The sequence below is a fragment of the Oncorhynchus tshawytscha genome, unplaced genomic scaffold, assembly GCF_018296145.1.
Source record: "Oncorhynchus tshawytscha isolate Ot180627B unplaced genomic scaffold, Otsh_v2.0 Un_scaffold_2906_pilon_pilon, whole genome shotgun sequence".
In the NCBI taxonomy this organism is placed as follows: Eukaryota; Metazoa; Chordata; class Actinopteri; order Salmoniformes; family Salmonidae; genus Oncorhynchus; species Oncorhynchus tshawytscha.
The window spans coordinates 37,501-52,500 of record NW_024609776.1 but is presented as its reverse complement, the minus strand read 5'-3'; the positions used below and the strand labels follow the sequence as shown (position 1 = coordinate 52,500).

Sequence of the window (15,000 nt, the reverse complement as noted above, 5' to 3'; positions counted from 1 at the left end):
TGTCTGTCTGTCTGTCTGTCTGTCTGTCTGTCTGTCTGTCTGTCTGTCTGTGTCTGTCTGTCTGTCTGTCTGTCTGTCTGTCTGTCTGTCTGTCTGTCTGTCTGTCTGTCTGTCTGTGTGAGTGAGTGAGTGAGTGAGTGAGTGAGTGAGTGAGTGAGTGAGAGATGTGTTTCTGACCTGTGGTGGTCTGTTTGTATGGGAGGTAGATTCTGTAGAGAATAGAGATCTCTAGCCAGTAGACGTGCACTGTTATGCCCATCCCAGCTACAAACAGCAGAGACACCACCGGACACACTATCACCAGCACACGGGAAACTGAAACAACATTACAAAATACACATTATAAACTGGGTGGTTCCAGTCCTGAATGCTGATTGGCTGACAGCCGTATACCACGGGTATGACAAAACATTTATTTTTACTGCTCTAACTACGTTGGTAACCAGTTTATAATAGCAATAAGGCACCTTGGGGGTTTGTGATATATGGCCAATATACCATGGCTAAGGGCTGTATCCAGGCACTCCACATTGCGTCGTGCGTAAGAACAGCCTATAGCCGTGGTATATTGGCCATATACCACACCCCCTCGGGCATTATTGTTTAATTATAACACATAGGAGCGTTGTTGTCTCAGATAACAGTATGACAAGATATGGTTATTAAGTCAAAAATACATTGCTAGTGTTCTCTGAAAAATGGATCTGACTCGTGGTAGGCTAACCCAGAACCAAATCAGATGCAATGAGAGACTTGGGCTGCGTTCCGATAATCTCTACTTCCTCTAGATGTGTGAACTTGTTCATTACTCCCAACCAATTGAAAAGCATTGGATTGGACCAGGCAGGTGCCAGAGGGAGTTGTCATAAAACAGTCATTTCATTCCAGATCCATGAAGGGAAGTGAACAAGTGCACACTTGGGGAGAAAGGAGAGATGATTGAGATGCACCCCATCAGTATTCTTCTGGTACCTGCAGCTTTCCTTGTCAGCCTGATGGTGGCGCTGCTGTTGCCTACAGAGTTCTGGGCCAGACAGGTGAAGGTGGAGTCCAGGTGTAGCTGGGTCACCTCTGGGATTTGAGCTGTCCTGGTGACCGTGAACTCAAACTCTGCAATACTCCTTTCCCTCACCTGCCTGGAGAGGAAACAGAAGGTGACCCTCTGGTCGACGACGAAAAGCCAACTGACATTTACTCCTGAGGTGCTGACCTGTTGCACCCTCGACAACTACTGTGATTATTATTATTTGACCATGCTGGTCATTTATGAACATTTGAACATCTTGGCCATGTTCTGTTATAATCTCCACCCGGCACAGCCAGAAGAGGACTGGCCACCCCTTATAGCCTGGTTCCTCTCTAGGTTTCTTCCTAGGTTTTGGCCTTTCTAGGGAGTTTTTCCTAGCCACCGTGCTTCTACACCTGCATTGCTTGCTGTTTGGGGTTTTAGGCTGGGTTTCTGTACAGCGCTTTGAGATATCAGCTGATGTAAGAAGGGCTTTATAAATATATTTGATTTGATTTGGTTGTTGCCCAAATGGCATCCTGTTCCCTATAATGTACACTGTGCACTATGTAGGGACTAGGGTGCCATTTTGGGACGTAGGCATAGCCTACAGTGATACACATTGTTATTTTAATGATAGGTGGGTGCCTGACAAAAAAAGGTTTAATGAATGAATCATTCATTCATTAATGTTAATGCTTAATATACAATAATACATGACGAGCATCAACAACAAGAATGGGATCCAACTCACTGTGCTTCCATCTCCATCAGTTTCATCACGCCTTCATGGTTGCTATGGGAACTGATCCACCACTGGGTCAAAGGTCCTCTGGAACCCAAAATGCACCTGACAGCTCAGATTATGAGGCTCCCTGGGGAATAGAGGGTTGATATAAGGACTAGGTTGCATCCCCATTACCTATATAGTGCACTACCTCATAGGGCTCTAGTCTAAAGTAGTGCACTACCCCATAGGGCTCTGGTCTAAAGTAGTGCACTACCCCATAGGGCTCTGGTCTAAAGTAGTGCACTACCCCATAGGTCTCTGGTCTAAAGTAGTGCACTATATAGGGAATAAGTTGCCATTTAGGACGAAGACATAAACTGGTGAAACACAGTGATCATACTCTGTACAACTGCCATCATCAAATCAATCATTCAACCTCAGGCTCTGCACTCACCCAGCTCCACGCCCTCCTCGTTGCCATGGGGATAAGTAATCTGTGGAGGGTCTTTGGTGTCAGCGGCTGTGGAGGTAAAAGTGACATTTACTAGAATGTGTGTGTACAGTATGTGTACGAGCATGTGTGGTGTGTGTGCGATTCGTAAGTGCGTGCATGTGATCGTGCTTGTGTGGTGTGTGTATGGGCGTGCGTTCATCTTGTGTGGTGTGTGTATGGGCGTGTGTTCATCTTGTGTGGTGTGTGTATGGGCGTGTGTTCATCTTGTGTGGTGTGTGTTGGGAGACAGAGCCTGTAGCGACAGTCCTCCCGTACTTACGTATGACCGAGACGTTAACAGATCTCCTGACTGTCCAGGGGATCCCGTTGTCTTCGTAGGTGTAGTCACAGAAATACACTGTAGCATCACTCACATAGACAGTACCCAGCAGAAGAGTATACCGGTCTACCACAGAGATAGTCCTCTTATCCTGTATCTCACACACAGGCCTGGCATCCTGCAGAGAAACCCATGATGTAAAGCCATTATTCACTTGTTTGCCTGTTCAGTCGTTTGTTCATTTCTTTGTACGTTCGTCTATTTATTCCATACATGTGTTGACCTGTCACAGGTGATCAGGTGTGTAACCGGTCACATGGGTGTGTAAGGCTTGTACTTGTGTTTACTAAAGGTTAGGAGTTTGTGTAAAGTCTTAGATGCAGTGGAATGATACCATAACTACATTCTGAAGAGAAACAAACATCAGGTAAAACCTGCCGTCCATCAATATACCACCCACCTACCCACCCATCCACCAATCCAACCACCCACCCACCCATCCATCTACCCACCTACCCAACCAACCACCCACCTACCCAACCAACCTACCCACCCACCCACCCACCCATCCATCCATCCATCCATCCATCCATCCATCCATCCACCCACCCATCCATCTACCCACCTACCCAACCAACCATCCACCCACCCACCCCCACCCACCCAACCCACCCACCTACACCCACCCACCCACCCACCCATACACCCACCCACCCACCACTCCACCCACCCACCCACCCACCACACCACTCACTCACTCACTCACTCACTCACCACCACTCACCACCACTCACTCACTCACACCACTCACCACTCACCCACTCACCCACCCACCCACCTACACCCACCCATCCATTCATTCAACCATCCAACCATCCATCCATCCATCCAACCATCCAACCACCCATCCAACCATCCACCCAACAATCCATCCATTCATCTATCCAAAAATCTGCTGGAATAATCACCTTGTACCATGTGACCTCTGACCTCTGTGTCCGACATTTGATCCCAGGACATGGGATCCTGCCACCTTTGCCCAGAACCAGTGTGACTCTGTTCTCCTCTGTGTCCCTGCACCCCAGGTTGGCCCTCTCCAGCACCTCCACATAGACGTGGATCACCATACCACTGTGATAATAACAACACACATTCAAATTCACACATTGTTCTTGGAAAGGTCAAAAATATAGGCAAACTGTTTTTCAAAATCAAACCCAGGCAAACTGTTCAAAGTAAGAACCCGAATTTGTACTGTCTTTGTGAAGGCGTTTTGGTCCTGAAGAGAATTCATGTAATGACGTGGCATGTTTTGGAGAGTTACACTACTTCACTTCATCCGTCCATTCCACCAAAGCTTCTCTCACTTCTTCTGATCAAAGGGCAGGAAACAGAGAGAGGGGCCTACCCAAACAGAGTCAATACAGACTACCTACCCTGTGAAACAGAGAGAGAGTCCAGCCTACCCAAACAGAGTCCATACAGACTACCTACCCGGTGGAAACAGAGAGAGGGGCCTACCCAAACAGAGTCCATACAGACTACCTACCCTGTGAAACAGAGAGAGGGGCCTACCCAAACAGAGTCCATACAGACTACCTACCCTGTGGAAACAGAGAGAGGGGCCTACCCAAACAGAGTCAATACAGACTGCCTACCCTGTGGAAACAGAGAGAGGGGCCTACCCAAACAGAGTCAATACAGACTACCTACCCTGTGAAACAGAGAGAGGGGCCTACCCAAACACAGACCTACCCTGTGAAACAGAGAGAGGGGCCCCCAAACAGAGTCAATACAGACTACCTACCCTGTGAAACAGAGAGAGGGGCCTACCCAAACAGAGTCAATACAGACTACCTACCCTGTGAAACAGAGAGAGGGACTACCTACCCAAACAGAGTCAATACAGCCTACCCAAACAGAGTCAATACAGACTACCTACCCTGTGAAACAGAGAGAGGGGCCTAGGAGTCAATATAGCCTACCCAAACAGAGTCAATACAGACAACCTACCCTGTGAAACAGAGAGAGGGCCTACCCCCTGTGAAACAGACCTCAAAAGACCGTCAACACTACCTACCCTGTGTGGCATGTGTACATCCCAGAGTCCTTTGCAGTAACGGTAGAGAACCAGAGTGCGTTCCCCGTCCTGTCACGGCCCCGTCAACTCTGTCTCTGTTGGTTTCCCCCTCGGCCTTCGACCAATCAGCTTCCTCAGAGCTGGCTGTGATGTTGTAGAGGCGCTCACAGAGACCGGCAGACTGTGGTTTGGTACATTGCATGACAAACCCCTCCCCAGAGAAAGCTTTGTAGCCGTACGTCTCTGAGCCTGGCTTCAAACCTACACGTGTCACACAAGAAAGACATCTCTCATTCCACACAGATGTACGTATAATGTAAATAATGTCATTAATACTGAAGGCATATGATATGTCTATATGCACATGGAATATCTACCTGGTCAAATCTATAAATGTTGTTTTATACAATTGTTTGATAATAAAGATAAGTACCTTCTTCCTTGTCCCAGCGACTTTCACAGAAGTATCTCTGCAGAAAACATGCGATGATTGCTAAAGCCAGTGACGGTCCAGGGTGCATCACTCCGTACCACTGCATTCATTCCAATATCAAACCCACCACTTCCTTCATTTCAATATCAAACCCACCACTTCATTCATTCCAATATCAACCCACCACTTCATTCATTCCAATATCAAACCCACCACTTCATTCATTCCAATATCAAACCCACCACTTCACATTCAATATCAACCCACCACTGCATTCATCATAAAACCCACCACTGTCATTCCAATATCAAACCCACCACTTCATTCATTCCAATATCAACCCACCACTGATAACTGTCACAAGGATTTTTCCTGGAAACAGAATCTCTTTCACCATTCTAAAACCAGACAAATAGCTGTCAGTCCCTTCCTTTCCTAGTAAATGAAAAGGGACTCATCTGAACTAGTTTCCCTGCGTTCCACTGCTCTGTTCTCCTTTAGCCACTAGTCTGTGCAGCTTGCCTCTTAGACGGTTGGAAACCAATCATATCTGATACTGGCTTCCCTCAGAGATGCACCATGTGAAAACATGACCACCAGTTTCCTGTGTCAACGTCCATTTCCTGGTTAGATGCAGAGAGCTCTACTTCTCTAGAAGTTTCACACCATCTTTGGGATTCTGTGCATCTGTGGGTGTGGGTAGACGGAGTGTGAAATGTGTAAGTATGCAAGGCTGATCTGTGATGTAAGAGAAGGCAGCTGTGTTACAAGTCCAAAACATTTACTGAAGCACAGTTTCAATACATCAGCAACACTGAACAGTGGTGAGTCTATAGACCAATACATTAGTAACACTGAACAGTGGTGAGTCTATAGACCAATACATTAGTAACACTGAACAGTGGTGAGTCTATAGACCAATACATCAGCAACACTGAACAGTGGTGAGTCTATAGACCAATACATCAGCAACACTGAACAGTGGTGAGTCTATAGACCAATACATTAGTAACACTGAACAGTGGTGAGTCTAGACCAATACATCAGCAACACTGAACAGTGGTGAGTCTATAGACCAATACATCAGCAACACTGAACAGTGGTGAGTCTATAGACCAATACATCAGCAACACTGAACAGTGGTGAGTCTATAGACCAATACATTAGTAACACTGAACAGTGGTGAGTCTATAGACCAATACATTAGTAACACTGAACAGTGGTGAGTCTATAGACCAATACATTAGTAACACTGAACAGTGGTGAGTCTATAGACCAATACAACAGTTAGTAACACTGAACAGTGGTGAGTCTATAGACCAATACATTAGTAACACTGAACAGTGGTGAGTCTATAGACCAATACATCAGTAACACTGAACAGTGGTGAGTCTATAGACCAATACATTAGTAACACTGAACAGTGGTGAGTCTATAGACCAATACATTAACAGTAACACTGAACACTGAACAGTGGTGAGTCTATAGACCAATACATTAGTAACACTGAACAGTGGTGAGTCTATAGACCAATACATTAGTAACACTGAACAGTGGTGAGTCTATAGACCAATACATCAGCAACACTGAACAGTGGTGAGTCTATAGACCAATACATTAGTAACACTGAACAGTGGTGAGTCTATAGACCAATACCTTAGTAACACTGAACAGTGGTGAGTCTATAGACCAATACCTTGCAAACAGAGTGGGGTGGACAGATGTGTTATGTAATGAATGATACAGGCTTTGGCACAGCCTCTCAAGACTTGGTTTGACATCTTTTGACAGAACCAGTGAGGCTGTGTCCCATATAGTCCATTACTTTAGACAGAGTCAGTGAGGCTGTGTCCCATATAGTCCATTACTTTTGACCAGGTCCCATAGACCCTAAGTACATTGTATGTCCAGGCTTAAATGCCCAAATAAAGGCTTAATAATTAATACTGTCTCGATAAAACAGAACTAAAACACCACGTACATGAACACAAAACAAGACAAATGCAAATCAGTCATAAAGGACTTCATCTACACATGTCACAAGCCTCCATCTACTCATACTATGTGGATTACTATGTGGAGACAATTCTTCATCTACACATGTCACAATCCCATCTACTCATACTATGTGGATTATGAGCCCATTCTTCATCTACACATGTCACAATCCCATCTACTCATACTATGTGGATTATGAGCCAATTCTTCATCTACACATGTCACAATCCCATCTACTCATACTATGTGGATTATGAGCCCATTCTTCATCTACACATGTCACAATCCCATCTACTCATACTATGTGGATTATGAGCCCATTCTTCATCTACATATCCTGTCTGGACATTCTGTTTACTGTTGTTCACCAGGTCAACTTCCTGGTTCATGTCAATGTACTTGGTGATTCTATTGTGACTATTACCATAGCAGACTCCTACACAGCAGCCCTGTGAAATACCAGGGCCAAGGAATTCATGCATTTCTTCTCACTGTCATTTCTGTCTCATGTTTTGTTGGAAGTGTACGTAAGTACACTGAGGTGTGACCTGCTGCTGTGGGTGGTCTTTCCTTGAATCTCTTAATTTTTTTTTGTGTGTGTGTGTGTGTGGGGGGGGGGGGTCTGGCCCCCGACTGGTAACAGAGAGAAACAGGTAGAGAAACAGGTAGAGCGAGAAAGACAATTCTTCTGTCTACTAGACAAGCAGAGTCAATGGGTCTTAAAGTAGCTGTCCAGTGAAAATCTCACTTTTAGAAGTTCATATTCCATTAACTCAAGTTATGTCCTATACTCATATTTGTGTCTAGTCGCATTAATATTTTTAATGACCGGTATACGCCCACACCATTCTGTTGCTGGGGTAAGCCCACACCATTCTGTTGCTGGGGTAAGCCCACACCATTCTGTTACTGGGGTAAGCCCACACCATTCTGTTGCTGGGGTAAGCCCACACCATTCTGATGCTGGGGTAAGCCCACACCATTCTGTTGCTGGGGTAAGCCCACACCATTCTGTTGCTGGGATAAGCCCACACCATTCTGTTGCTGGGGTAAGCCCACACCATTCTGATGCTGGGGTAAGCCCACACCATTCTGTTGCTGGGGTAAGCCCACACCATTCTGTTGCTGGGGTAAGCCCACACCATTCTGTTGCTGGGGTAAGCCCACACCATTCTGTTGCTGGGGTAAGCCCACACCATTCTGTTGCTGGGGTAAGCCCACACCATTCTGTTGCTGGGGTAAGCCCACACCATTCTGTTGCTGGGGTAAGCCCACACCATTCTGTTGCTGGGGTAAGCCCACACCATTCTGTTGCTGGGGTAAGCCCACACCATTCTGTTGCTGGGGTAAGCCCACACCATTCTGATGCTGGGGTAAGCCCACACCATTCTGTTGCCCCACACCATTCTGATGCTGGGGTAAGCCCACACCATTCTGATGCTGGGGTAAGCCCACACCATTCTGTTGCTGGGGTAAGCCCACACCATTCTGTTGCTGGGGTAAGCCCTGTCGTGGAAATTTCCTCTATTTACCAAATCATGGGAGCAAACCACACACACACGTCAGAGTTAGTTATAAAAGTCCATCTTTAATTATATGAGCTCTTATCACAATCCTGTGACTCTCAGATAAATTCAGTGTCTCCCCCTGAATTATCTGAGAGCCCCCTTACAATGCAACTGAGTTCCTTTAATAGCAAAGATACACATAGTCAGACAGCATAGACATAATTCATCGTTCAGCTTTGTCTCCTTTCCTAAACCCCAGAACCATAAACCAATAGGCATATATCAAATTGTCATTTAGATACAACCCACTCTAAATACAACCTCCTGGACAAACTCACGGAGAGGAGAATGAGGCTATAGGTTAAGATAGAAACAACATTAGAGGGAGCATAGAATGATTCCAGACACTGCAAACCCTCCTTTCCCCACTGGGAAAGGTAGGGAATAAAAGATATGTTTACACATGATGACACTTTGACCTCTCCCCTCTCAGTGGCCCAGGCAACTTAGTTTTGACATAGAACAGATAACTGCAACCTCACATCAGAATTACACAAAAATACCATTCTGATGAGAAGTAACTTACACACATTTGATGAATATTAAACATCTTAAAAATGTTACCAACAAATTCTGATAATTCCACGACAGCCCACACCATTCTGTTGCTGGGGTAAGCCCACACCATTCTGTTGCTGGGGTAAGCCCACACCATTCTGTTGCTGGGGTAAGCCCACACCATTCTGATGCTGGGGTAAGCCCACACCATTCTGATGCTGGGGTAAGCCCACACCATTCTGTTTCTGGGGTAAGCCCACACCATTCTGTTTCTGGGGTAAGCCCACACCATTCTGATGCTGGGGTAAGCCCACACCATTCTGATGCTGGGGTAAGCCCACACCATTCTGATGCTGGGGTAAGCCCACACCATTCTGATGCTGGGGTAAGCCCACACCATTCTGATGCTGGGGTAAGCCCACACCATTCTGATGCTGGGGTAAGCCCACACCATTCTGATGCTGGGGTAAGCCCACACCATTCTGATGCTGGGGTAAGCCCACACCATTCTGATGCTGGGGTAAGCCCACACCATTCTGATGCTGGGGTAAGCCCACACCATTCTGATGCTGGGGTAAGCCCACACCATTCTGTTGCTGGGGTAAGCCCACACCATTCTGATGCTGGGGTAAGCCCACACCATTCTGATGCTGGGGTAAGCCCACACCATTCTGTTGCTGGGGTAAGCCCACACCATTCTGTTGCTGGGGTAAGCCCACACCATTCTGATGCTGGGGTAAGCCCACACCATTCTGATGCTGGGGTAAGCCCACACCATTCTGATGCTGGGGTAAGCCCACACCATTCTGATGCTGGGGTAAGCCCACACCATTCTGATGCTGGGGTAAGCCCACACCATTCTGATGCTGGGGTAAGCCCACACCATTCTGATGCTGGGGTAAGCCCACACCATTCTGATGCTGGGGTAAGCCCACACCATTCTGTTGCTGGGGTAAGCCCACACCATTCTGATGCTGGGGTAAGCCCACACCATTCTGATGCTGGGGTAAGCCCACACCATTCTGATGCTGGGGTAAGCCCACACCATTCTGATGCTGGGGTAAGCCCACACCATTCTGATGCTGGGGTAAGCCCACACCATTCTGATGCTGGGGTAAGCCCACACCATTCTGATGCTGGGGTAAGCCCACACCATTCTGATGCTGGGGTAAGCCCACACCATTCTGATGCTGGGGTAAGCCCACACCATTCTGATGCTGGGGTAAGCCCACACCATTCTGATGCTGGGGTAAGCCCACACCATTCTGATGCTGGGGTAAGCCCACACCATTCTGATGCTGGGGTAAGCCCACACCATTCTGATGCTGGGGTAAGCCCACACCATTCTGATGCTGGGGTAAGCCCACACCATTCTGATGCTGGGGTAAGCCCACACCATTCTGATGCTGGGGTAAGCCCACACCATTCTGATGCTGGGGTAAGCCCACACCATTCTGATGCTGGGGTAAGCCCACACCATTCTGATGCTGGGGTAAGCCCACACCATTCTGATGCTGGGGTAAGCCCACACCATTCTGATGCTGGGGTAAGCCCACACCATTCTGATGCTGGGGTAAGCCCACACCATTCCAACACAGAAAGCTGCTTTTTTAACTTGTTTATTTTTAAACATTGGAAGGAAAGTTATTTCACTCTTACAGGTAAAAATGATTAATCACATTAGATGCATTTATTTCACTCCTCTTCACCCCGGAGCAGTTGGTTGGGGGTGAAGATAATTGAAAATAGATGCCATTATATCATTTGAATTTGAGTTTACTTTGTGAATTGACTGAACCCAAACCCTGCCCTGGAGCCTATATAATCACAGAATGGTCGTCTCGTCCTTTGGGGGGCGCCGTCTGGTCGTGGCAGGCATACGGTAACGCAGCTCCTTCCAGAAGGCTGAGGACAGGGGTTTGGAGTGGGAGCGCCTCCAGGTGACGGTGTGTCCTGACTGGGCCAGCAGCCGCAGGGCCTCAGGGAGGGAGTCCAGCTTCAGATCCACCTAAAACGTTTACAGAATAATGTAGTGAATTTTTTTGGGGGGTAACCCCGACCGGGACTTGAACGGAGGTCCACCGACTACCAACCCAACACCTTAGTTGTTACACCAAGAGATCCGAACCCCTTGAACAAGATCACTAGGTGTTGTGTTAAGGTTACAATTACTAATTGAGCTTATGTAGCACTTTTCATTACAAAATAGAATTTCGAAAAAGCACTGAAGACAAATATGCACAACCAATTGCACAAGTGGAAAAATACAAAGTGTTTCTAGTCAGCTTCGGAAAGGAAAAGTAGTTGAAGCCGTTTCAAAGGAAATGGAATTGAGGGCGTTTGAAAAGTAGTTGAAGCAGTTTTAAAGGAAATGAAATTGAAGCAGTAAGACAGCAAGGCATCAGCTCCAGGTCTACCTGTTTATTTAGTTAGATAGACAGCAAGGCATCAGCTCCAGGTCTACCTGTTTATTTAGTTAGATAGACAGCAAGGCATCAGCTCCAGGTCTACCTGTTTATTTAGTTAGATAGACAGCATGGCATCAGCTCCAGGTCTACCTGTTTATTTAGTTAGATAGACAGCAAGGCATCAGCTCCAGGTCTACCTGTTTATTTAGTTAGATAGACAGCATGGCATCAGCTCCAGGTCTACCTGTTTATTTAGTTAGATAGACAGCAAGGCATCAGCTCCAGGTCTACCTGTTTATTTAGTTAGATAGACAGCATGGCATCAGCTCCAGGTCTACCTGTTTATTTAGTTAGATAGACAGCATGGCATCAGCTCCAGGTCTACCTGTTTATTTAGTTAGATAGACAGCATGGCATCAGCTCCAGGTCTACCTGTTTATTTAGTTAGATAGACAGCATGGCATCAGCTCCAGGTCTACCTGTTTATTTGGGAAATTGATTTGACAGGGACAGCGCACATTCACCAACGAATCATCCCAAATGGCACCCTATTCCCGTTATAGTGCACTACTTTAGACCAGGGCCCATAACATTGGGTGCCATTTGGGACACACCCACAAAGCTAACTGTCGTCCATAGGCAGAACTCGTCCTTAGGCATAACTACCTGGCTGTCTGGGGCTGACTCTGTCTGGATGAGGATTAGCCAGGTCTGCCGTTCCACCAGTGCAGCATGGAGCCCAGTGAGCAGACTATACTGGCTGTCCTGCCCTGGGTTCAGCCCCAGACTGCTGGGCACCAGGATCAGTCTCCGGCTCTGCTCTATACACCCCAGCACCGCCTCAGCCACCGCTGGAAACACAGAGCACATACTTTACTGATACAGATACAGGAACAGATACAGGAACAGGAACAGATACAGGAACAGATACAGGAACAGGAACAGGTACAGGAACAGATACAGATACAGGAACAGATACAGGAACAGGAACAGATACAGATACAGGTACAGGAACAGATACAGGAACAGATACAGGAACAGATACAGGAACAGGAACAGATACAGGAACAGGTACAGGAACAGAACGGGTACAGGAACAGGTACAGGTACAGGAACAGATACAGGAACAGGAACGGGTACAGGAACAGATACAGGAACAGATACAGGTACAGGAACAGATACAGATACAGATACAGGAACAGGAACAGATACAGATACAGATACAGGAACAGATACAGGTACAGGAACAGATACAGGAACAGGTACAGGAACAGGTACAGGAACAGATACAGGAACAGGAACAGATACAGGAACCGGTACAGGAACAGATACAGGAACAGGAACAGATACAGGAACAGCAACAGATACAGGAACAGGTACAGGAATGGGAAAAGGAACAGATACAAGAACAGATACAGGAACAGGTACAGGAATGGATACAGGAACAGGAACAGGGACGGGTACAGGAACAGATACAGATACAGGAACAGATACAGATACAGGTACAGGAACAGGTACAAGGACAGGAACAGATACAGGTACAGGAACGGGAACGGGAATGGGAACAGGTATGGGAATGGATATGGGAACGGGTACAGGAACAGGAACAGATACAGGAACAGGAACCTGTACAGGAACAGTAACCTGAACAGGAATAAGAACCTGTACAGGAACAGGTACGGATACAGGAATAGGAAGAAAAACGGGTACGGTTACACGTACAGGAACTGGAATGGGAACAGGTACGGGAATGGATATGGGAACTGGTACAGGTAGAGGCACAGGTACAGGAACAAGAAGAGATACAGGAACAGGAACAAGAACAAGAACAGTAGTGCATACAGGAAAATGTACAAGAACAAGAACAGGAACAGGAACGAGAACGGATACAGGAACAAGAACAGGTACAGGAACAGGTACAAATACAGGAACAGGAACGAGAATGGATACAGGAACAGGTACAAGAACAGGAACAGGTATAGGAAGAAGAACAGGAACAAGAACAGGTACAGGTAGAGGAAAAGGTAGAGGTGGAGGAACATGTAGAGGTAGATGAACAGGTAGAGGTAGAGGTAGATGTAGAGGAACAGATACAGGTAGTGGAACAGATACAGGTAGAGGAACAGGTAGAGTAACAGGTACAGGTAGATGAACAGGTAGAGGTAGATGAACAGGTAGAGGAACAGGTAGAGGTAGATGAACAGGTAGAGGACCAGGTAGAGGTATAGGTAGAAGAACAGGTAGAGGTAGAGGACCAGGTAGAGATAGAAGAACAGGTAGAGGTAGAGGAACAGGTAGGGGTAGAAGAACAGGTAGAGGGACAGGTAGAGGTAGAAGAACAGGTAGAGGACAGGTACAGGTCGATGAACAGGTAGAGGTAGAGGTACAGGTAGAGGAACAGGTACAGGTAGAGGAACAGATAGAGGTAGAGGAACATGTAGAGGAACATGTACAGGAACAGGTAGAGGAACAGGTAGAGGTAGAGGAACAGGTAGAGGTAGAGGAACAGGTAGAGGTAGAAGAACGGGTAGAGGTAGAGGCACAGGTAGATGAACAGACAGGGAAGGAGACAGAAGAGACATTCATCTACAGAGTCAATACAGGGAAGGAGACAGAAGAGACATTAATCTACAGGGTCAATACAGGGAAGGAGACAGAAGAGACATTCATCTACAGAGTCAATACAGGGAAGGAGACAGAAGAGACATTCATCTACAGGGTCAATACAGGGAAGGAGACAGAAGAGACATTCATCTACAGGGTCAATACAGGGAAGGAGACAGAAGAGACATTCATCTACAGGGTCAATACAGGGAAGGAGACAGAAGAGACATTCATCTACAGGGTCAATACAGGTAAGGAGACATTCATCTACAGGGTCAATACAGGGAAGGAGACAGAAGAGACATTCATCTACAGGGTCAATACAGGTAAGGAGACATTCATCTACAGGGTCAATACAGGGAAGGAGACAGAAGAGACATTCATCTACAGGGTCAATACAGGTAAGGAGACATTCATCTACAGGGTCAATACAGGGAAGGAGACAGAAGAGACATTCATCTACAGGGTCAATACAGGTAAGGAGACATTCATCTACAGGGTCAATACAGGGAAGGAGACAGAAGAGACATTCATCTACAGGGTCAATACAGGTAAGGAGACATTCATCTACAGAGTCAATACAGGGAAGGAGACAGAAGAGACATTCAGGTTACAGGGTCAATACAGGGAAGGAGACAGAAGAGACATTCATCTACAGGGTCAATACAGGGAAGGAGACAGAAGAGACATTCATCTACAGAGTCAATACAGGGAAGGAGACAGAAGAGACATTCATCTACAGGGTCAATACAGGGAAGGAGACAGAAGAGACATTCATCTACAGGGAAGGAGACAGAAGAGACATTCAGGTTACAGAGTCAATACAGGGAAGGAGACAGAAGAGACATTCATCTACAGGGTCAATACAGGGAAGGAGACAGAAGAGACATTCATCTACAGGG

General features: G+C 46.6%; 2 protein-coding genes across 2 annotated transcripts in view; both read right to left on the bottom strand.

Moving 5' to 3' along the window:
* Positions 1 to 1,882, bottom strand: part of LOC121845832 (interleukin-18 receptor accessory protein-like) — an 8,574-nt gene extending 6,692 nt beyond the window's left edge. Inside the window, exons 1-3 of the mRNA XM_042317887.1 lie at positions 1,761 to 1,882; positions 973 to 1,136; positions 178 to 315 (exon numbers count right to left, since the gene is read on the bottom strand). Of these exons, the coding sequence (XP_042173821.1) occupies positions 178 to 315; positions 973 to 1,136; positions 1,761 to 1,786 (328 nt within the window). The 5' untranslated portion in view covers positions 1,787 to 1,882. The remainder of the gene's footprint in view (positions 1 to 177; positions 316 to 972; positions 1,137 to 1,760) is intronic.
* Positions 1,883 to 10,635: 8,753 nt separating this feature from the next.
* The window catches only part of LOC121845831 (interleukin-18 receptor accessory protein-like), an 8,723-nt gene continuing 4,358 nt past the window's right edge, over positions 10,636 to 15,000 (bottom strand). Inside the window, exons 4-5 of the mRNA XM_042317886.1 lie at positions 12,161 to 12,345; positions 10,636 to 11,094 (exon numbers count right to left, since the gene is read on the bottom strand). Of these exons, the coding sequence (XP_042173820.1) occupies positions 10,912 to 11,094; positions 12,161 to 12,345 (368 nt within the window). The 3' untranslated portion in view covers positions 10,636 to 10,911. The remainder of the gene's footprint in view (positions 11,095 to 12,160; positions 12,346 to 15,000) is intronic.